Genomic DNA, 24,639 nt, shown 5'->3' with positions numbered 1-24,639 from the left:
AAATTTAGCAGTGTAAAATTTGATTCTGTTGTCAGAGGTAATTTGTCTTGTTTTCTCCACTTTATTGGTTCATTCCTCAAGACACAGAGTTTCAGGAGATCCAATAACAACATCAGCATTTAGCTTTGTTATTGTTTGCTCTCTGTGGGCTACAAATGCGTTTCAAGTTAAAGCAGAGTATTGTGGCTCTCATTTATTATTTAGAAGATGCAGTACTTATTTGGGATTGGAACAAGAAGACATAAAAGTTGTTTATGCTGAGTTCATCGGATAATCACTAGAGCTGAGATTTGGTACTTAATATTGCTTTCATAACTGAAGTTTATCACAGGTGTTAAGTATCAATAAAAAGAAAAGAAAATTAAACATATCACGGTTCAACGTTGTTTACTGACGACTGAAGGGCATTTCGTGCAATACTCATTTTCCTACTCTTAAAATTAAATTGTGATTATCTTGAAACATCTTAAAATGGCATTATGTGAGACAAATATCCATCTACTTCATGTGAAAACAAATATACTTTGTTGAGGATTGTGTGAGAACAGGTATAGGTAGACTGCAAATATGTTGGTGCTAGTCTAACAATCCCTTAAATGATACCCATCCAATGTAGTGATGATGCATACATATATTCTCACTCAGAGAAAAAAGAAACAAAGTTGTATCTTTTCCTACAGCTCAACCATAAAAGCTAAATCTCTGTCCCTTATTTTTTCACAGTGTGTGTATGAAACAGAGACTGAGTTTGCTCACACTGGCTTGAATATGTGCTCCTGTCCGCCTATAAATCTGCGTGTGTGTTTCCTGCAGTGTGACAGAAAAAGCTGGCAGTTTTGACAGGCGTTTAATGAGGAAGCTCTCACAGGACACAGGCTTTGCACATGTAACACACACACAAACATGAACATTCCTGCACACACAGTGAACAGTGAGGAAACTGAGTCACCTTTGTTTGGCAGCAAAAAATGCCTCAAACCAGTTACACTGTGCTTACAACATATTTGCCTTAATTACACTGAGATTGCAGTGTGATGTGCTCAGATTAACTTTTAGAACAAGGAATAAAACTGCAATGGACTCTTAGCTTTTTGAGAGACATAGCCACAAGTTTTTGTATTGCTGTGTAGCAAATACAAATAACCTCTGATAACCCCTCCTCAGTAAAAAATTCAAGGTTACATTTAAGAAGAATAGTCTCAAATCTGTCGAGGCATTGGTTGCTCTGTGATGGAGTGAAGGTGAAAGCTAATTTCCCTTCTGTCCAGTCCAACAAGCTCTGGGTTGCCACGGTTGTTGAGTTGACAAGTACCTGAGCCATTCTGCTACCTGTCCGCTGTGAACATAACTGCCACCTGCCGGGTGGGGGTCTGAGCAAAGGGAGGTGGAAAGGAAGTGGATGTGCAGCAGTGCCATATGGAGAGCAGAGACATAATGAGTGACTGCATCTGTTGCCCTCGACTCAGAGGGGCAGCAGAACAAAACTCTGTTTGATTAAGTATCAAGACAGGGCTGTAGAAAAGTTAGCCTTTTCATCAGCGTTACATTGCCACACAGTAACCTGGCTATATATTAGCATACAACATGTTCTTGGCAGAAAGACTGATCCGTCCTTTAAAACTTTTAGCATAGCTGTCAATTCTGCCTCAGTGGGCTGAATAAAAGGTCTCCTCAAGCCAGAGAAATGTTAATTCACCATCAAAAAGTGAACATAGCTAATCAGTTCCACAATCATCAGTGGTAAAAATAAATAATAATTAAAAAAAACACACAACAGCAGAACAGAGAGCAAAACGCCTGGCTGGATGTAACCTTTTTTGCCAGCCAGAGAATTATGTTGGCCACTGAGCATTAGAGAACAGATGCTGCTGGAGACATTGTCCATCAGTCAGCAAGTGTGATGCCAAGGCTGGAACGTCTGTGTGGAGTTGGCGAGGATGGAGTTACATGGTGGCAGGAGATGGAGGAGGGCAGGTGGTAGTCTATTATGTCTACCTGATCCCCTTTTGAACCAAAAGGTTTATGTGGGATCTGGGACACCAGCTGTTGGCATTCAGAAACGGCAGATGAAAATCTTGCGGGAGAGAGAGTGAGGAGATAGGAAGTGGCGAGCCTCGAAGCCACCCTACCAACAAACTCCATCCGCAGCAGCCAGCTCATCCCAGTCCCAGCCCATGCAGCCAGATCTCTATTTGTGGTGGTAATGATTCTGCCTCAGGTCCCTGCGGTCAGTGCAGCAGCAGACCAGTGATAAAGATGAAGTGTGCTGCCAATCCCAGGGTGCCTTTTAGGCGAGTGGAACATTGACCACAAGATCCCTATCTCATTGATCAGCTCAGCTCAGAGAGAAAAAAAATGTTTTCCTCCAGAGGAGCCTGTTTCACAATTCACTGCTCTGTTTCAAAGCAAATGTCACGGTGAAATGAAAGAAAGACATGCTGTTAGACTGCTGTTTAGCTGACAACTATGATGGTGCTATTTTAAACACAAAAAGAAGGACAAATAATTTGCTAATTTGATTTGAGAGGCCCTCCACTTGATTGAAAAAAGAAACATGCACCACTACATATGCTTTCAAACTACTCTGGGAAATTTGATTAGAAAAGTGTTTTTCTTAATCCAACTGCTACCTTAATCTAGTTCTGGGAGTCTAGCCAAATGTCTGACTTACACACACAAAGCTCAACTTTAACCAACTGAACAGAACTCTTTACCAAACAAATCTAAGAGAACCTGGCCTTTGAGTGGAACACAAGCATGTTGATGGAGCGACAAAAAGACTTACTTGTTCTTAATGAGTTTCGGTTTTCAAAGTGAAAATGTCAGCGCATTAATTCAGTGAGCAGCTGGCGGTAAGCTGAGCAATACCAGCTGCATATTGTAATCTTACGTACACAATAAAACCTTTGCTTCACACAGCTGACTGAGACAAAACAAAAAAAAAACTTGTTACAAGGGTCAAGATCCATATTCATACCCTTAAAGACAACGATCAGCTAAATTAAAATGCTGTTTCCTCTCTTTCATCCCAGGGATCAAATGAAGAGACTGCTTCTTCCTGACGACAAAAGGAGACATGGATATGCACACGGTGGTTCTGTTACTGTGGCCTTGATGATACAGATCTATGGTTTTGTGAGAAAAGGGTCAGCAGAGATGCAGATCTCAGAGCTGTGCTCCTCTAATTATGATCAGGCAGAGGCAAAAACACACATGTGGTTTGTTTGCAAGTAGACTGAAGTGAGAAATTGTGACACCCACATTGACATGAACAGTTGACTGCATTTACCAATTTTGTTGGCATGGACAAACTTTAAGGGAGTGAATTGTGGTTTCATTTTTAAGACTCATCATTGAAAAACACACTATTCATTATTTTGTGCCATTTTATTCCTGACACTTTGCTCAATGTAGCTTCAACAGCTACAAGCATAAGGACAAAACAACTGTAAGAATGTGAATAGGAATAATAGAGACATAGTGTCTCGAAGGTTCCTCTGAGTCGCTGCCGTAGACATGCCAGACTCCAGCGGCGAAAGCTACTACTAATACTACTACTGTTACTACTACTACTACTATCCATCTCATCACTATCATCACTCTCTCTCTCCTTCTTCTTCTCCTCTATTCCTCTTTCCAAACCCAACTCGGTCGAAGCAGATGGCTGTCTAACATGAGTCTTGTTCTGCTCGAGGTTTCTGCCTGTTAAAAGAAAGTTTTTCCTTGCAACTGTAACTAGCTAAATACTGCAAAGTGCAATGCTCATGGTGGATTAAGATGAGATAAGATCAAGTCCTGTCTGTAAGAGGGGACTGGATCGTATGCTGTCTTGATATTGGGTCTTTGTTAATAATTTATCATAGAGCATGGTCTAGACCTGTTTTGTTGTAAAAGCGCCTTGAGATAATATTTGATGTGATTTGGCGCTATGCAAATAAAGATTGATTGATTGATCGATTGAGTGTGCGCTTATAAAATGCATTACGAATTTGAATAGACTGAGGGGCACAGCCCTGCACAATCTTCAGTGCTCACCTGATGCTGAGTTGCACGTCATGTTCATTCACTCCAGTTTAATACAAATAGTTGATCTCTCAGGATGTCAAACAATGTCAAAAAAAAAGTAGAAGGTATGATGCAACTCTATTTCTGAGACTTCTTATGCTCAGCACCTGCCATTGAAATGTTTTTCATTTCTTTCTTGAGTCTAAGATTTAAACCCTGTGATTTTTTTAAACTGACACAGGCAGCTGGACAAAAAAGATTTAACTTAAATAGGACATAATTTGAAAAAGAGAACTCTTTTTCTACTCTATCTTTTAAAGCAACTTTTACGACACAGTGGAGGACTAATGTGATAGTTTCTCAAGATCCTAATAAATTCTAATGATGACAACGATTGTCAAGTGGAGATTCTTAAAAAGTAAAGTAAATGGATGAAAACTTGAGTGTTCAAACAGGGAATGCATTCAGCTGAGGGCTAATGTCAGGTTGTATTGAAGTTAGCAACCAAAAAACTAATTTGCATTACATGTCCTTTTAAGTTTGCATTTTTTTGAGTGGTGAATCTGGAAGAAAACTAAGCTGAAGAAATCCCATTGATATTCAGCAGACACCTTACTGCTCCTGCACTGCTCTGAATAAGCAAGCGGCAGCTTAAGTTTTCAGATTCATACTATACATGACAGAGATGTAGCTGCACCTCCAGCTGCTCATACTGTGCTTAAAAAAATGCAAATGAGCTCTGCTTAATCAGACCTGATTACTGATTGTGACCAATATGTCACATGCTGCCAAAACAACACTGCTAGTGTCCGCAGAGCGTTTGATTTTACATAACCTGGTTTTAAAGCCCAATTACAGCAGAGAGCTGAACCATAAGCTGACCCCCTGAGCAGAACAAGACTGACACAGCAGAACTAATACCACTACGCACTCAGACATGGGGATCCAGCATGAGACTGATGGGGATGATTAGGAAGAGACACACGATGAGGGAGCAGGCTTTTGAATACTACTTCCACATTCTGCGATTAGTTTTCTCAAGAGCTGTGAATCTTGGTTGTCTTGTATTGCTGAAGTCTAGGAGAGGCTCAGGTGGAAGTGAAATGCCAGAAAAACTGGTGGAGGGAATGAAATGGGACTATAAGGAACTGGAGAGCCCACAGGAGACAAAGAAAGAAAAGGGTGAGGAAAAGGACCTCAGCTTAATGAGAGCTGAGGCTTGTGTGAGGGCAGTAATAGCAGGTATTAAAGGAGGGATAAAGGTAGAGGGGGGAAAATTGGGTAAAACTGTGATACGGTCGAAGAAGAGGAAAATAAAATGAAAGAACGGTCTGATGAGTAGGAGAAGGACAGAGTGAATCAAAGTAGAAAAAGACAGAGGTGTTTGTTTTGTTGACAGAAGTATAAAAGTTGTTACTGGTTGGTTTGACAATTAAAAATGAGCTATGCAGCATAATATAAATAAATATTCAGGAAAGGGATGTCACGATATCACATTTTAATCTCATGATTATTGTGGCCAAAATAACTCCTGACAACGATACATTGCAAAATTGATGGAGAACTTAGGAAAATAAAAACAACACTATCAGACAAATGTAGGTCCTTTCATGTTTCTTCACACACTTTAGACTAAATGCACTGGACTTACTTTAATGTCACCATTGATAAGTGTCTTGAGATAACATTTGTTGAATTTATCATCAATTTCTGAAGATGTTCAAAGTTTAATCTTTATCAATCAATCAATCTTTATTTGTATAGCGCCAAATCACAACAAACGTTATCTCAAGACGCTTTTACAAACATAGGAGGTCTAGACCACTCTATGTCAAATTATGAACAGAGACCCAACTTCAAGACAGGGTAAGACTCAGTCTGACCCCACCTTAATCCATCAAGAGCATTGCACATCGCAGTATTTAGCTAGTTACAGTGGCGAGGAAAAACTTCCTTTTAACAGGCAGAAACCTCGAGCAGAACCAGACTCATGTTAGACAGGCATAATGCCTTGACCGAGTTAGGTCTTGAAAGAGAGATAGAGGTGAATAAGAGAGAGAGGTGATAGTGATGAGACGAGTAGTAGAAGCTGTTGCCGCTGGAGTCCAGCACGTCCGTATCAAGCGGCAACCTCCGGTCTCAAACGATGAAGCCCATGCGGGAGTGTTATAAACTGCAATGCATCGAGAATCCACTTGAGGCTGGCTGCGGAAACCACATAGACATGAATGGGAAAAAGGCGATCTTTGCAGCATTAATAAACATGTTTACAGCCTGGTTCAAAAAACGGCTTGGCCCTACAACGCTAATCTCTCTATCGGCACACACTGTACGGGGGGTGAATTTTTTTCTAACTTGACGGTTCAGAAGATATTAAGATTATGAGTTTTTGCCCAAATAAGGACATGACTGACATGACTCCCGGTCGGGAACAGACAGCTGTTGGCTAGGAGGCTCACACTACGTCGCACTCTGCCTGGTTGAGTTCCGCATTTCCAATATGGCTGCCGCCGTCGATTGGCTTCAAAACAGCTCTCAGGAACAGGTGGGTGACGTCACGGATACTACGTCCATATTTTAAACAGTCTGTGGTATTATCAGCTGGAGTTATACACTCTTTTAAATTATTTTAACTATTTGTTTTTATTGATTGTGTTTCTAAGCTTGTACAGCACTTTGGTCAATTTCGGTTGTTTTAAAATGTGCTATAAAGATAAAGTTTGACTTGACTTGACTTGACTTGACTTGACTTGACTTGACTTGACTTGACTTGGAGTCCAGAATGTCCACAGCAAAAGTTGAGTTTTACAGTGTGATCATGCAATACACGTTGTCCAAAAACCCACCGTCTCTTAACGAAATCCGAAAAAAATCCCAAACTGGCATGGAAAGTTTTGGGTGAGGGTAGAGTTCTTTGTTTTCATGTGTTATCTCTTCAGACATGATTTGCACTGTAGTAAAAGCTACAGACTGGGGTAAAGGCTAGCTAGAAACCTGGTTATTAAGTAGGGGTAGGACAAAATATTGATATGGCACTAATCGTCGCCCTGACCTGTGTGATACAAGTATCGATATAAGGAGCTGAATATCAATATTTTAATTGGATAAATACAGCGCTAGATTTCCTTGCCAGTTTGACAAATTGAGGTTCAACAAAGGAACAGACTTTCCTTCCGAGAACCCTTGAATAAACTTTCCACTAGGGACAGAGTAAAGTGATGCCTCAACAGTCGGAGCACACCCTCTGGTCCTCCTTTTTAAACATTAGAACCACCACCACAGCCTGCCATTTCACAGGCACTGTCCCAGACCTCCATGTTCCAATGAAGAAGCATGTCAGCCAAAAGAGCCCAACAACTATGTCCAGAGCCTTCAGCATCTCAGATCACAGATCTCATCTTGGCAGCTTTTTGAATACCTCAGCTACATAAAGGGGGATAAAGGCAAGTCTCCTTCCTTTGAACTCTGTCGTTCCTCACACCAATAATATTCCCAATCAGCTTCAGCAGTTCTTCACCTCTGCTGAGAAAAAACAGAGCCAAGCCCTGCTTTCCCCTCTCGAGCTGACTGATAGTTAGCCAGAACATCCCTGAGGCAAACTCTCCATAACTTCCCTGAACTGCTCCCACACTCCAGTTTTTGATTCCATAGCTACCGGGCCACCTTGTACCAGTTTTCCACTTACAGAGATGGGCTAACCAAACCTGAAAGGCCTCCATGTTCAGTCTAACAGCTTTCTTCACTGTGATTGTCCACTAGTGGGTTCAGAGGTTGCTGCCGCTTAATTTGTTTCTGCATACAAGACCTGCATGAAACAGAATGCAACCAAACTTTCACCCCTGAAAGTGTGAATGTGGTCATCAACGGAGGAACACTGTACGCCACTGAGAAACCAAAATAACAACTCCACACCATACTGAAATTGATGAACATTTTTTACATTCACTCCTGCATATTTCTCCATGTGCACAGTGTTATCCTTTAATAATTATAATAATAATGTTTTTCACAGAATAAGCACTTTGAAGCTGTCTCCTTCCTCTAAGAGACCACACTGGTGTAGCAGCGGAGCATTTATTTGAATAATAAATATATTATTTCAGGATCTTGACATTTCTTTGCATGCATTTGATTCCCAAATCAAAACACTGGTGAGAATTGTTCTACTTCAGACTAAAAAACTGTTTTCAAAATGAAAAAAATTGAATACTAAACGTGATTAAGAATATGATAAATCGTGATGAACTATTTAAATTATGTGATTGATTGCGATTTAAGATAATAAATTATTTAAAGGTGACATATCGTGCTTTTTTCATCAATATATATTGGTCTAAGAGGTCCCCAAAACATGTCTTTAAAGTTTATGCTCAAAAAAACACTTTGAAATCAGATTTTGGTCTGCCTGAAAAGCCCTCTTCTTCAGTCCTCCTCAGAACACTCTGTTTTCTCTCTGACCACGCCCCCTCAGGAAGTGGATGTTCCTCGGCTGTCCAGCACGTTGATCTAATGTTTACATGTTGGCTGAATATACACGGCTGCTCAGAGATCACGTTACTTCAACCCTCTGAATCTGATCCAGAATCAGATCCTGACGGAGAGGCGCCTGTAGCAGGACCTTTCTGAAGGATTGGTAACAGATTTAGTGTTTCTTGTTGTTTTATTTATTAGTTTGTCTACGTGTGCCTTGGTACACTGCTACGAACATGTAGCTATGTGGCTATGCTAACTAGCGCTAGCACTTATCCATGATAAATAAAAATCATCCACTAGATCTTCAAATCTGCAGACGTGTGGAGTAAAACCGACCTCTGCCAGAAAGGCAGCGGGACCTTTTCTGAAAGATTGGTCACAGATTCTGTGTTTCTTGTTGTTTTATTTGTCAGCATGTCGACGTGTGCCTTGGTACACAGCTACAGCTACAGCTATGAACATGTAGCTATGTGGCTATGCTAATTAGCGCTAGCACTTATCCATGATAAATAAAAATCATCCACTAGATCTTCAAATCTGCAGACGTGGGGAGTAAAACCGACCTTTGTGTTCATTAAGACAGCCTACAACTAGCATGCCTCCCTCCTAAGCTCCTTGTTAGCACACATTTGTGCAGGTAATGAAAAACGGAGGAGGGATTCAGTATTATTTTATACAGTCTATGGGCTGAACAAGCTCCGAGCTCTGACTCCGTGACAGACCGGATATTGTTGTTACATAACAAAAACACGGAAGTCTGAAACGGCTCGTATCACACACATTTACAGAAAGGTGGAGAAATCAAAACAGGGGCAGAATGGATTTTTTTCATTCTTGGGGGGTTTGTAGACATGCCAGGGACACATATTTCAGGTAGAGAACCATTAAAAAGTCAATTTTGCATGATATGTCACCTTTAACATCTCTTCTTGATACAGATTTTTTTTTGACAATACCAATGCATGAAACAATCTGTTTAATTCATATTTATTAATAATAATAATAATAATAATAATAATAATAATAATAATAATAATAATAATAATAATAATAATAATACATTTTATTTGGGGCACCTTTCAAGTTCAAGTTATTTAAAACACAGTTACTTTATCTTTAACTCTAAGAGATTTTGGTGCTCTAGCTAAACAAAGCTCTTCTGTATCCCCAAAGTTCATAAAACTATAATCACAATCACTGCTATCATTACAGCAAAAAATCAATCTAAATGAATCATGTGAAGTAACAGTGCATGAAATTAGCTAATAATATGATAAACCTCTTTAGACTGTAATGACTACTCAGTTCCTAGACATTAATGGAGTATTTTGAATGCAGTGTTGTTTTATTTCAGTAGTTTTTTATTACCAACTATGCGTTTATATTTAATCCTTATTAGTACAGTTTTTTGGTTTTTTTTTAAAGAACTGTAGCCAGAGTAATGATGTTATTTTTGATCTTTTAAAACAATTTATTTCTAAGCAGGAAGGGTTCCACATAGTAAATGTTTTGCATAGGAGTAATTTCAAGTCACCAAAGTAGAACAAACCCCCGATTCACTGTGTACTCTTCATTTAATGGGCACTACACAGCAGGTACAATATTTGGATGATACTGGTGTTCACATGTGTGAGCAGTTAGCTGCACACAAACAGGAGATATGGTGTGCTAGTTCTGCTATGACAAACTGTAGCGCCATGTCTGGCAGGGTCTAAAAGTGAGCACAGCCACCGTGTAAATGGTCTCTGGCCAGAGAGGATTTTCTGGGTTGGCTAGCTACCTCTTCAATTCAAAAAAGCAATTCCACACCATGTGTACCACTGAGCCTCTGGACAACTCAGCTATTTAAATAAGTTTGGACAGCCCTACACACACTGAGCACAAACATAGCAGGAGGAGTATATAAATGAAAACACTATCTAAGTGAGTGTGTTATGAATGCTTCAGAATGATGGCACAAATTAAGCTCTGGACCAGAAAAGTCATCTGAGAACGGTTATAAATTTGTTCAATATCCATTCACGGGCGATTAACTTGGTCTGATTGTGTCCACTCATTATTTGCTCCTGTGTGGCCAAGTGGAGGAAGCATAGGGAGTAATTTCCCTTCTAATAGAGTCACATTGAAAATGTGTCGAACAACCAAAATGTCTTGAAATTGAAGTCAGAATCAGGAAAGTAGTAGAAGTAGTAATTCATTTCACTGAGATTTTCATTTAACTTAAATTAGTTTCCAGACTTTCCTCAACAGCAGTACTACAAAAACACTATAAGAAAGAAGGAGACAGGAAATGAGACTGGTACAGCCTCTGCGACTGAATAAAGGAGAGAAGAAAGGTACAGAGAACCTTAAAAGCAAATATTGTTTAGGCAGAACTGGCTCTGACAAGCAATTTTGACATTAGATAAAGCATTCTCTTAAGGTTGCATACAATTTTTGAGAGAATTTTAGGATTCGGTGCGTGTGTGTGTGTGTGTGTGTGTGTGTGTGTGTGTGTGTGTTCACCACAGCACAAATCTCTCGATATTTCCCATCTTCGATGCCTGAGCTATAACACTGACCCCCCAACCTCAATCCAGCGTGCTCTTTGTTTGCCCAGCGGACCTCAGCCTCACCTCTAAATCCAACCTGAACACCACCCGAACAAAATGCACTAGTGTAATCTCTCTGTACTCCTGCTTCCAGATGGTTTTGCAAGCCCAAAGCAACCCCTGGACATCAGACTGGACATAAATATTCATCACTCCTTCTCTTTGAATCATGGAGGAATATGTTTCCCTTCTTTAGCAGACACAGGGATGTTGAACACTTCTTCTTTTATAGTAGGGAGGAGGAAGGTAGGGAAAGATATCAGGGAGCTGAAGAGGCCTAAGAGCAGAGGAATAAGATACTGAAGATGTTAATATTTGAAAATGTAATCATTGACCTTGACTCAATTCAATAGCTTCCTATTGTGCCACCTTAGTCTAAGGCTTTTTATGAAACTTTTAAGATGAGAGCAGTATATAGAGACTTTTGCAAAACTAAACTGATAAAGATAAGTCCTTGGTCTATTTGGTGATTTCTACGTCATCCCGTTCAGCAAATTGTTATTATATTTTTTTCATCTTTGACATTTACAGGAAACAAAGAAACAAGAGGAAAACTGCTTTCTCTGCAAGGGGATAAGCGGCTGTACAGCAGCAGGAGCCTCTCATCTAACGCCCCGTTAATATTTCTCATTAGATGATATGAATCTGCCCTTCCTCCAAATCCTGACCCAAAGGTTTGAGTGTTGCTAAATACGAATGGAACAAACTGCAAACATGATGCACACAGTTAACTCCTTACTGCAGTAGCTGTTTTTCTATTAGTCATTATTAGTAGGAAACCCACAGGACTCAGTCCCCCTCCTCTCTTCCTTCCCTGGTGGGAGTAGCCTCCGCAGTATAGCGAGGAAACCCGGGGAGTGATTGATGAGGACTGGTAGATGATACGCTGATCACCTAGTGGGGTCTGTCAGCTGCAATATTGCTGCCAGTGTCCCCAGGTAACCAGCTGCTGGTGTGTCAGCATCTGTGGCCTCACCCTAACAGTGAGGGATTAGGTGGTCAGAGAAATGTGTGATATACAAGCAGGCACACAGACACACAGGCACAGAGAGTGCTATTCATTTTATTACCTGGCTGTGTTCTGATTGGTCAAAACTCCATAGCAACAGTGATCAATTCTCAACTGCAAATGTGATGCCAGGGCCAGCCTGATCACACGGGATACGAAATCAGTCTACAGAAAGGAGTTCAGCACACTTCATCTCCTCCTGTTGACTCTGTGGCAATGTTACTTTCTGTCTCTGGCTGGTCTGGAACAAGCGGCAACCTCCGGCCATGAGAATTGAAGCTAATGCGGAAGTGTTAAAAACTGCAGTTTCTCAAGTGTCCACTTGAGGCTGCCTCCGGAAATACCAGGAACCACATACACACAAAAGCAGAAATGAAAATGTTTACAGCCTGGTACAAAAAACGAGAGTAGTCTGGATAGCTCATTTCTCGATCGGAACACACTGTACGGGGGTGAATTTTTTCATAACGTGCCAATTTTAAAGATATCAAGATTACGAGTTTTCCATTATGAGAGGTATAGCTGACTAGGGGTGGGAATCGAAAACCAGATCCGACTTAGAACCAGTTCCAATTTATCAATTCCATCAGAATTGTACACCACAAATGTTATCAATTCTTCTTAACGATTAATTTTCCAGAACGACGTCACGTCACGCTACGTCACACACTCTGCGACGCAGAACTCCTTCAACCACAAAAAACCTTCAAAGTATTTTCCTCCAGGCTCCAGGGGCCACGTCCGGACTCACGTGGCCAAAAATGAGGAACCGATAGCAGGTAAAATACTTCCGCGATGACCCCCGGAGAAAAAGCGTTTTTCCTCTCCAAATTCAGAGCCTTTTCATCCAGGCTCCAGGGGCCACGTCTGGACTCAAGCAGACGAGAATGAGGTCAACCTATTGCTCAGTATGTTCAAGTTGAATATGTTCATGTTCAGTCTTGTGCAGACATCATTTTGGAAAAAATTAAATGATTCCTTTTGGTGCGGAAGACTGTGTAGAACTACTTTTTTTCCCCTCAAAAAATAGATAAGGAATTGGATTGATAAGCAGAATCGACAATGGCATTGACATTGATAAAATCTTAGCAATTTCCACCCCTGTAGCTGACTTCATTGACAGGTTGGAACACTGTAGCTGTTGGCTAGGAGGCTTAAGCCTGCCTCTTTACCTTACACTAGCTCAACAGAAGTTAGGTGGAGTTCAGCATTTCCAATATGGCACCCGCCGACGATTGGCTTCAAAACAGCTCATCTGAAACATGACGGGTGTTCGGTGACGTCACGGATGCTATGTCCATTATCTACGGTCTTGAAATAATGACAGTAGGAGCAGCCTGAATAACCATCTCATGATAGGGAAGATCCTATCATGAAATCCAGGCAAAGAAACAGAGCTGGTGAGTTCATCTCTACTTCTTGAGATTCTGATTTCCATAACCACCTGCTGACTATGAATTTTCGCTTATGTAGATCTGAATGTGGCAAATACACCTTGCAACATCATATATACAGAATCTGTTTATCATACAATTATTTATCCTACGGTGATAAATTGCTGATAAAATGACAGTGATTTAAGGTTCTATGAAGTCTGAATTAGGGATTGAAACACATTTTTGCAGACATGAAAAATAATCTAATTAATGACAAAAACATATAGTTTTGCTTAAGAGAGGGCTTTTAATAATAATGTATCTATTTGACTCTGTAAGCAGCAGGTAAATGGTGGGGCTCCTCAGTAGAAAGGTAACATAAGGGCACCAACAATCAACTCATCTCATGCTGAGCAGTCCTCAGGGTGTGCTGTAGAGTGTTTGGATGCTGAGAGCAGAATAAAAGTTTACATTATTTCCCCAAAGATTGCCGGTTTCTCTTCAGTGCTATTGAGTTACATAACGGCAAGGCTTGTGCTGTTTTTTAAGAGATAACTTTGCTATTCTATAAAATATAACTTTGCAACAGCTTAACCCTCTCACTCAGCAGGAAGAGTTTTATGTGGTAAAGTTTCCAACTGTAGTTGACTTACAGTAGTTGAACAGTTGAATTACTTTGGCATTATTCATGCAAGAATAGTATCGCCAGCTGTCTTCATTAATTGGTAATGGAAGCAGAAGTTGTCTTTGATCTTAATCTTGTGAGAGTCTGACATGTTCACACTGCAGTTCAGTTCAGTAAAAACTAGATTAAAGAAAATTGAATAGGGGAGAACGGGGTTGGTTGTCACATGGGTTGGTTGGCACACTCGTTATATCTCGCCACCAGAGGGCGCTGTCTCTCAAATTGGGGTATGGACATTTCCAGAATTAGGATCAGAGCTCACCTACATAATCTTCTCTGGAGTCAGACAGCTGAACTTGAGGTGAGAGGACTTTTTGTGTTTATCATGTCAAATTGTAAATATTCAGCTCCTCAGTATTTTTCTTCTAGGCTTTTAAACGATGGGTTTATAACAAAACAAGTGTTACCCTTACAAAGTGTGAGGGGAAAGCTCTAGTTTAGATTTTTATTAGCTAGCTAAGTAGTTGTAAAATGGCTGTTAGCCTCGATGCTAGCAAAAAATTCCAGTTGGGGTTGGTCGTCACATTCTCTTTGGGGTTGGTTGTCACATGTCCCATTGAAATACCATTGTGACAACCAACCTCATAGTGTGTGACAACCATCCCCGTGATGGGGTTGGTTGTCACAATGTGTCAGAGTGTCTTTGATTGTTAATTGCCTCTTTGTTACAATGAGCTGGAAAATGAGAGGGATACACATTTCAAGCCAACACCTTAAGCTTCAATTTAATGTAGGAATGACTATTGAAAGATGTTTTGATGAGCAATCATCAAAACCGTAAAAAGTGTGACAACCAACCCCGTTCTCCCCTAAAGGAAAATTATTAACCTTTTTTTCCAGCGCATTTAGCTAACAATAACAACATATGGCTTAAAGATCAGCTTAGACAGGGATTTCCATTAAATATTGTATCTTTTATTAGTTGCAGTGAGTTATAATATTTAAATGTATTAAATATTTAAATTGTATTATATTAAGATATAAGATCATAATATTCGAAGTAAATAAGACATGATGAAAAAAAAGAATTATTAAAAATATATATTAAAAAATATTTGAACATGTTTTTTTTATAAAGTTTATTAAGTAATGTGCCCTTCTCTTGCCTTTACCTAATTTAACTGATGTAATTTTTATTTTCTTATTTTTCATATTTTAGGTTTCCTGATAATAATCCTGATATTGTTATAATGAGCCTGTCAACCAAGAATTAACGTTAGGTGATAATCTGATACTGGGGCTGTCACAATATCAAAATTTTTGCCCGTTATACCCTGCCCTCTCTGTTATCATATGACGTTTAAAGACCTAGGGACTGAACTACTGAAGGAAGGTTATTGCAACAGTTTTAAGAGTGAAATGTTGAAAGACATGGGTTTTGCAAGACTGAATGTGTGTTTTTGAATGTATCTGCAACTACTTTTAACCGTGTTTATGTGTGTCATTTTACTTGCATAGCTGCAGGGCACCCTTGGAAAAGAGACTTCCCAACTGAGATAAAGGATAAATAAATGAACTGTGTTGTGGTTGTTCTCCATTGTTTGTTAAAACCTCCCACTTACATAGTCCATGCTGACAAAGGCCAACAGCCAGGCATCTCCTTCACAATGATGAGAAAAGCAATGTGACCTTTTCTGCCAGACACACACACGTGCACACACACTTAATCCTGATCCTCAGGAACCAAACTGTTCTGGTTGGTTTTCCAGGCTACAGTGTAGAATAGTCTTGATGTGATAAGAATGCTAACCAGGGTCAGGGTCCTACCGACCACAGCTCCCATTAATTGTCTTCAAACCTTGAAATAATAATTAATACGTTACATGTAACACAAAGGGAGATAAGAGGATCAAAGTATTCCCGGGGAGGCTGTCTCACAGGGAGCTTTTATTTGAACATTGTGTCCTAAAAATGCATGTGTTTTACATCAAAGTCCCTGATTTCTTTCTGTCGTCTACATGAACATGTTTAATCTCTTACTGGAAAAGGACACAAAACCACATTTAATGACATGTTATTACACAACACCCCAAACTCTCTGTTGATATAAACCCTGCATACATAACACACTAAGTTTAGGAGCACACATTTTTGCTGGGGGAGATTGTGTCTCATATTTGAACATTGCAAACATCACTATATGTGCTCTACACTTCAGAAATTTCTTCCTTTTTTTTTTCCAACAGGACAGTGAAAGAGGAAGCAACAGATCCTCTGTGGCTACCGTTTGAACTCTACATCAAATTCCTCTTGATGTTACTGTAAGGTGAGAAACATGTCACAGCACATTAAACTGTGCATCCCCCACTGAATCATGTGAGTGAAGAAACCCTTCAAACCATTTAACAATGTCAAACACATTTCACAGAACCGACAAAGATGAGCAACATATGGGGAAGAAACCTGCTCAGAGCTGTCTGGCAGCTGCAGCTCAGCCCTGTTGTTCTGAAGTGAAAACTTCAGAGCGAACAATAGAGCAGAGGATGAAAAACAACTGTATGTAAACGGAAGGTGAAACGTATCTAAACACATTACTTCCATTATAATCCAAAGGTGTGCAATGGATGTACTTGAATATAAACAGATTATACTTAAGTATATTTGTATTCCACTACAATTGCTAACATTATTTAAAATACATCACCATTCATTACTACAACCAATTAACTACTATACATTTAATCCACAAGTTATGCAATAATAATGTATTTAAAAGTCTGTTGCGTTCAGGGGACAGTTTTCTGCACCATGGCCAACACCGGAGAGGATCGTCAATCACTGCGCTGGGTTTCCATGATTAGTCTGAAATTGCCTCCACTTGAACCCATTTACGTGGGAGATGGGGATTCAATTCTCTCTTCCTGCTCACTAGAGACCAATATATCTGCCTGATTGTTGTGTTGTTAAAAGAGTGAAGAGTAGCAGGGTAAAAACAAACAACTGCCTTTAGTGGTTGGTCTTACTCCTCTTAGAAACACAACTGGACAATGTGTCATTGCTTCTTGTAGTGCTTCTTACTAATCACCCGACTGTGTTAAACACCTACTTCATATTAATTATGAAAAGCAAAGGCGATGTTAGGGACAACAGGAACACGTCACACTGATCAAACCAAATTGCGAAAAAGACTGTTGGCACATCTAGAATTCTGTTTATGATTGCACCTCTTCCGGTTGACACTCTGACAAAAATGTTACTTTCCGATTTAAAAATGACATTTTCAATGCAAGACTTTGAATTCAGCTGGAGTGTTTCTAAACTGCAGTATGTCTTCTTTGTTAAAGGATCCAGATATTTTTTACAAAACTACAAAACGTACTCTTTACTCGTCATACCTTCAATCACAGTCGTGTTTTACTTTTTACTTGCTGCCATCAGTTCAAAGCTGGATCATGGAAACAATGAACTACTCTGATAAGCGAAGATTATAAGAAAACATGACCATGAGTTGCAGTGCGAGCTGAAGTATACCATAAAATTCACAGTGTTAATGTTAAAGGTGACATATCATGCAAAATGGACTTTTTAATGGTTCTTTACCTGAAATATGTTTCCCTGGCATGTCTACAAACCCCCCAAGAATGAAAAAAATCCATTCTGCCCCTGTTTTGATTTCTACACCTTTCTGTAAATGTGTCTAAAACGAGCCGTTTCAGACTTCTGTGTTTTTGTTACGTAACAACAATATCCGGTCTGTCACGGAGTCAGAGCTCGGAGCTTGTTCAGCCCATAGACTGTATAAAATAATACTGAATCCCCCCTCCGTTTTTCATTACCTTCACAAATGTGTGCTAACAAGGAGCTTAGGAGGGAGGCATGCTAGTTGTAGGCTGTCTTAATAAACACAAAGGTCGGTTTTACTCCCCACGTCTGCAGATTTGAAGATCTAGTGGATGATTTTTATTTGTCATGGATAAGTGCTAGCGCTAGTTAGCATAGCCACATAGCTACATGTTCATATCTGTAGCTGTGTACCAAGACACACGTCGACATACTGACAAATAAAACAACAAGAAACACTAAATCTGTGACCAATCCTTCAGAAAAGGTCCCGCTGCCTTTCTGGCAGAGGTCGGTTTTACTCCCCACGTCTGCAGATTTGAAGATCTAGTGGATGATTTTTATTTATCATGGATAAGTGCTAGCACTAGTTAGCATAGCCACATAGCTACATGTTCGTAGCTGTGTACCAAGACACACGTCTACATACTGATAAATAAAACAACAAGAAACACTAAATCTGTGGCCAATCCTTCAGAAAGGTCCTGCTACAGGCGCCTCTCCGTCAGGATCAGATTCTGGATCAGATTCAGAGGGTTGAAGTAACGTGATCTCTGAGCAGCCGTGTATATTCAGCCAACATGTAAACATTAGATCAACGTGCTGGAGAGCCGAGACCACATCCACTTCCTGAGGGGGCGTGGTCAGAGAGATAACAGAGTGTTCTGAGGAGGACTGAAGAAGAGGGCTTTTCAGGCATACCAAAATCTGATTTCAAAGTGTTTTTTTGAGCATAAACTTTAAAGACATGTTTTGGGGACCTCTTAGACCAATATATATTGATGAAAAAAGCGTGATATGTCACCTTTAATCAAAGTAACTGTTGAAAAAGAATGTATGAAGTGTTGAACACATTTTGGATTAGAATACAGGAGTAAAAATTAGTGCAGAGAAAGAGCTGAATGGCTGTACTAAACTGTACCATGCAGCTCTCGGTACAGTGAGTCGCTGCTGTAGACATCCTGCTACTGTGGACGTTCCAGACTCAAGCAGCAACTGCTACTGCTACTGCTACTACTACTACTACTACTACTGCTACTACTACTACTACTACTACTACTACTATCCGTCTCATCACTATCATCTCTCTCTCTCTCTCTCTCTTATTCTCCTCTATCCCTCTTTCCAACGCCAATTCAGTCGAGGCAAATGGCTGTCTAACATGAGTCTGGTTCTGCTCGAGGTTTCTTCCTGTTAAAAGAAAGTTTTTCCTTGTCGCTGTAACTAGCTAAATACTGCAAGGTGCAATGCTCATGGTGGATTAAGATGAGATAAGATCAGTAAACGGGGACTGGATCTTATCCTGTCTTGATGTTGGGTCTTTGTTAATAATTTAACATAGAGTACGGTCTAAACCTGTTATGTTTTTAAAAGCGTCTTGAGATAACGTTTTGTTGTGATTTGGCACTATACAAATAAAGATTGATTGACTGATTGATTGATTGATTGAGAATTCAGGTGTACTAACCCTGGAACAAAAGTCAAAATCATGAACTAACAGCAAGTCAGTTTAGCATGGCATGTAGTGGAGAGTTCCAGGACTGATTTATTGACATAGTGTTACATTTGCACAACAGATGAAGACGGACAGGCTGTTGGCATAACAAAACACCCTGACCAAATGTTTCAATAAAGCTGTCAAGTTAAGTGTGGTACCACATGGCAATGTTTTCTCAGGCACTGTAGCAATACTGAATTATTAAGGGCTGGTTACCCTCAACGCTTGACAGAGATCAGACTAAAGTAAGGTGGCAGTCGTGGTAAAGGCCTTATAAAAATGTCTGCTTGAATTAACACAATCCAAAGACAAAGATCAATCCAACATGACTACTTCTTATAATCCCACTTTCTTTAACAATCACAGCAGACTGGCTGAACTTCAAAGTATTCTGGTCATCCAAAAGATTAATTCTCTGTGGAAAACTATGAATCTGAAGACCAGTACCAGGTCCTCTGAGTATTTTAGGACTTTCTGTAACACTTAAGAAGTCAAAATGTGCCTTTTTCTCCTTATGGGGTCTTTAATATTCAGACAGTGGTATTATCACAGTCAGTATTTCAAAGCAGTCAGTCCCACAAGTCTGTGTCACCAGAGAGTTTCAACAGCAGGGAGTCCTGGTCTGTTGACGACTTTAAAAGATTAATGTCTCAAGAAACTCAGTTTGTACTGTATCATAGGACATCGTGTATGCAAGTGGAAAGTGAAGGTCTTTAAAAAGGCACACTGATCAAATCAACATAGTAAAAACAGTTGCTTCTCATCCATTTGAAGCATGGTGGGGAGAAAACCAGAGTAAGAAAATGACTGATGAACTTAAAGATAGCTTTTTTTCTAGATCTGAAGTTAGTAAACAAGAGATAAAATAGATGAGTGCTTTATTTTTCAGTGATGCTGAATAAAGTATTTCATATTTTGTAACTGCATCAAAGCACAGCAGCAAAACGACCACAGATAAAGCTCTGCTCATACAGTATCTTTTCTTGTTTCTAATGGATTTAGATCTAGTTTATGGATTTATTTAACTCAAAGAAGCTCTGTCTCTTGACACCAGGCAGCAAAACACACCATGTCAGAGTTCAGACAAGCCAATTAGCATCCAATTGGGATCTGCCGGCATGCAGCCATGCTCTGAAGCTTAATCCACTCAGTCATGTTTATGAGGTAGAATACATGTTTTTCTTCACTGATCAGACAACAAAAATGTCTGTTGACAGATTTAATCAAAACCAATATTAGTTATAGTATCATCCTTTGAACTATCGATGAGGTAAGCATCAAAACGGCAAATATAGCAGCCGGATTTGTTTGTTGACGACCTATGTGACCTGATGAAAACAACAGAATTTGTACCCTTGTATTTATTCGTTTCTATTAAAATCATGAAAACAGAAGCTAGCAAAGTCCCAGCGGGCCCCACTCCAAGCAAATGAGCTGAGGACATAAAATGCCTCGCAGTACTTTGACTTGAATGGGACTTGAATGGAGAGTTATGACACTGTTGAATTATTTAATGATTTTCACAAACAAACTGGATTTCATCCCTCCCAATTTCCTACAAAAACCACACAGCAGCTAATGAGCATCATTGTCCCTTACTGTGGATTTGTGGTTGCACTGTGGCAACCCAGCCTGACATGAATTTTTAGGCCTCCTGCCAGCTGGGTGCACAAACTCACCTCCTTCTCTCCACAGATATTGCTGATGATGGAGTTGGAAGCTGGACTGGCAGAGGGACCGAGAACTGCCACCACCCCTTTAGACATGATCTGGCACACTGAGTGGAAACAGAGAAGGGATGGAGGAGGGAGAAGAAACAGGAGACAGTCAGTCAGTGATATCCAGGAAAGGAAACTACAGTCAAGGCACTAAAAAGTCCTTCTTCAGCCAGATGTTAATGGATGCACATGCTGACTAACTCAGCCTCTTAACAGATACAGTCCTGAGCCAGCACTTTGACTGCATCATTGAAGCATGGACCTACATGTGTTTGTTTAACGTGTGTATACTAATGCATGTGTCCATGATCAAAATTCTTAACATGATGCACTTACAGAATAATCCTATAGATTCTGCCCATGAATGTTTTATAACTTTGGGGACAAGATGGTATTGAACTGATACCACAGATGAAAAGTTACAAAAATGTGAAGAGACAGACAGATAAACAGAGTGACAGACAGTGAGGTAGTCAGAGAGACAAAAATAGTGACAGGAAGTGTTACCTGGGGGCTTAAAACATAAAACATAGTATTTCAAAATGTGCACATGAACGCCATCATCATCATCCAAATGTGACACACAAACACATCTCAGCTTGTTCATCACTTTCTCCATAGAAACACAAGTTTGGGCTGAAATAATACAATTATTGTGAATTCCTACTTCTCTCCGATGTACACAGGCCACAGGCTTTAATCTCCCATACTGCAAGAACAGGATACCATATCTTGAATTTTCTAATCCCTGGCTTCTAATTAAACCGCTGGAGTCACTGATGTGAGGCAGACATGAAGACAGACATTTTGTACTTCTCCTGTGTGGGCATGTGTGTACAAAGTGGGTGTGTGATGATCGTTCGGTGTCAGTTATTGGAGCAAATGCAGGGCAACCAGCTATGTGTGTGAAAGAGGCCAAGATGGAGAACTGTTTACAGGCCTGTGCAGTGAATCCAAAGGCACTGAATCGAATGATTAATAAGTAATCCCTCAGTCACCCATGGGGGCTGTTAGGCAGAAACACACTGATGCCCACATATACTGTGTGTACTGTGTGCAGTACACATTTACACATTTGCACCTATCTGCATGGATTCTAGTGATTTGATTTCCAGGGAACATACTGGTTACTATGGCACTCTGTTTTGCTGATTCTCTGCACAACCAGCACTTTGTGTGTATGTGTGGTAGATCGAGGATATCCAGTGTTTCCCACACATAAACAACACCAGGGCCGGCATAAAGTATGATGCCAGACACTTACGTTTTTATTTATTTTCTATCCATGCAAGATCACCATCCCCCAATCAATGAATGAGATGATCTCTCATCTTTCCCATCCGATAAAATGAAGCACCTGACAAATGTTCCTCAGGTGATCAATGAGATGTATTTCCATAGGTACGTTCCTACTGTTAATGCATTGACGGAAGAGTGGGCGAACTAAACAAGTCGGAGGGCTCCGACCTGCCAGATCAGAGATGCAGCTGGAACGCAACGGAGTGGATCCAGTGGGAGTTAAAACATTGACTAGAATAGAAACCTATCTGATCCAGTGCTGTGGTGGGTTGAAGACGGACGGGACACGGATGGTGGAATTTGGCCGTAATATGGGTAATTTGGTTACAACAGGGTAATGTTTTTCATTATTTTCAATAGACCTTATAGAACCTACATTTCTCACAGAATAGACATTCTTTGGGAAACATTGATACACATGAAAAGTGTGCATCAACCTCCTCATCATTATCTATTTCACCTGCTGGACATCAATATTATTAACGAGGCATCCATTGCTGCTCTGATTGTCAGAACTGGACTGTCCTTCCTGCTTTTGTCAAAAGGTCAGTAGGTCAGCTGAAATCCATTTTCCCTACTTCAAATTGATTTTCATTGATCAATAGAAACTACAGAATTCTTGGAAAAATTAGAAAGCTATAACAAGCTAAACCAAAGGATGGGCGACGGGTTTGTTGGGTTACAAGAGGAAGAACAGAGGGATGGATGTACAGGCAGAAAAGGAAGAAACACATGATGGTGCTACTTCAACCAAACTCATGACCATGCGGGTCCTATTTGAATGCAGGTTTTGTTCAACCAGAGGTGATGCCATACATGAATGTGTTTGTCAGCCATTCAGCTTGTATTTCAAATGTATCTGCTGTGGCCCTTGCTTGGGTAGAAGACATATATGCTTGTCCATTGAACATATTTAAAAAAAAAAAAAAAAAATAAGCAAGGAGAAAGCACAGTTCAGACCATTTGGCCCCATAAGACCTGACTATCTCTGTGTGGGAATAAGTCACTTACACATCCTTCTCATTTATCCAAATTAAAGAATCCTAGATAAGGTTCTAACTTCATTCAGATAAATAAAAACGTCCCCCAGGAGTTGCTCTTACCCCCAACATACTGAAGCTGGAATAAGTTGTTAACTTCCTTTAAAGCCCTCTTGGACTGACCTGGGGTCTCATTTATAAAGGTTGCTTACGCACAAAACAAGGCCTGAAATTGGCGTACGCCAGTCTTCATGCAAAGTTTGTGATTTATGAAAAACAAACTTGACGTGAAAATGTGACTGCCGATAAGCAAACTCTGACCCAGGCGTACGTACATTATAGAGGCTGGGGGAAGTTGGCGACGCAGTTGGTGAGAGGGAGAACTGAAGTCAGATTATATTTTAATGCCTTTTACAAATTTCATTCATTGAATAACAAAATGAACAGACCCGCGTCACCATCATCACTAAAATCTGCATACTCTATGTGTATATCTGTCTGTGGTGAGTTGTTTCCAATAAGCTGTCATTAAAAGTTAAAAGCGTTTCTTAAAGTTCATCAAATATTTAATCAGCTTTGTCTCACCGTCACATTTCTCCAAAGTGTAGAGGAAAAACAACGGACCATATCCTAACGTGTTCGTCGGGAGGTAAAAACCAAGGTAACATCAGAAGACGTAAACCAGCCGTGGAGCAAAGTGACAGTCATGTTTTCAATGTTTCTTACGCTGTGCAGTCACTGAGTGCCATTATACTTTTAATAAAGACTGCTGTACGACGTATGTGGAGCGCAGAGACATGGCCCCGGCTGCCTCACACACTCATCACATCTTCCTCACCCGCATGTGTTTACTGTGTTAATGAGAAAACTGTGGAGTAAAGTCATGCCCGGTTCTTACAGTTATTATCTTACATATTATCATAATCAGTCAGAGCGCAGGCCAAGCCGCCCGTGATAAAACCAGCACAGTACAATTTATATTCACGGATCAAACTTCTGTCAGATAATATCAGAGAGAGGAGATCTCTGAAGGACGTGAGCTCTCTGTAATGTGAAATAAAAGTGTGTCCTGTAAACATGGAACACTGCAGTGAGACCTGTGCGTAATGATGAATGGTGGATGCTCTGGCACTGGTGATGGATACATGAATCCTGCAGCGACGTGGAGTAACTCGATATTTTTATTTTTATTTGTAGTTCTTTTGTGGCCCATCTGCTGTAAGAA

At 40.1% G+C, this 24,639-nt stretch overlaps 1 protein-coding gene across 1 annotated transcript in view; it reads right to left on the bottom strand.

Annotated features, from left to right (window-relative positions):
• Nucleotides 1-24,639, bottom strand: part of grik4 (glutamate receptor, ionotropic, kainate 4) — a 269,756-nt gene that overhangs the window by 109,019 nt on the left and 136,098 nt on the right. Inside the window, 1 exon segment of the mRNA XM_034701916.1 lies at nt 21,097-21,194. Coding sequence (XP_034557807.1) covers nt 21,097-21,194 — 98 coding nt within the window.

Source organism: Notolabrus celidotus, chromosome 14 (assembly GCF_009762535.1).
Source record: "Notolabrus celidotus isolate fNotCel1 chromosome 14, fNotCel1.pri, whole genome shotgun sequence".
NCBI lineage: Eukaryota > Metazoa > Chordata > Actinopteri > Labriformes > Labridae > Notolabrus > Notolabrus celidotus.
This window is presented reverse-complemented; position numbering and strand designations above follow the sequence as displayed.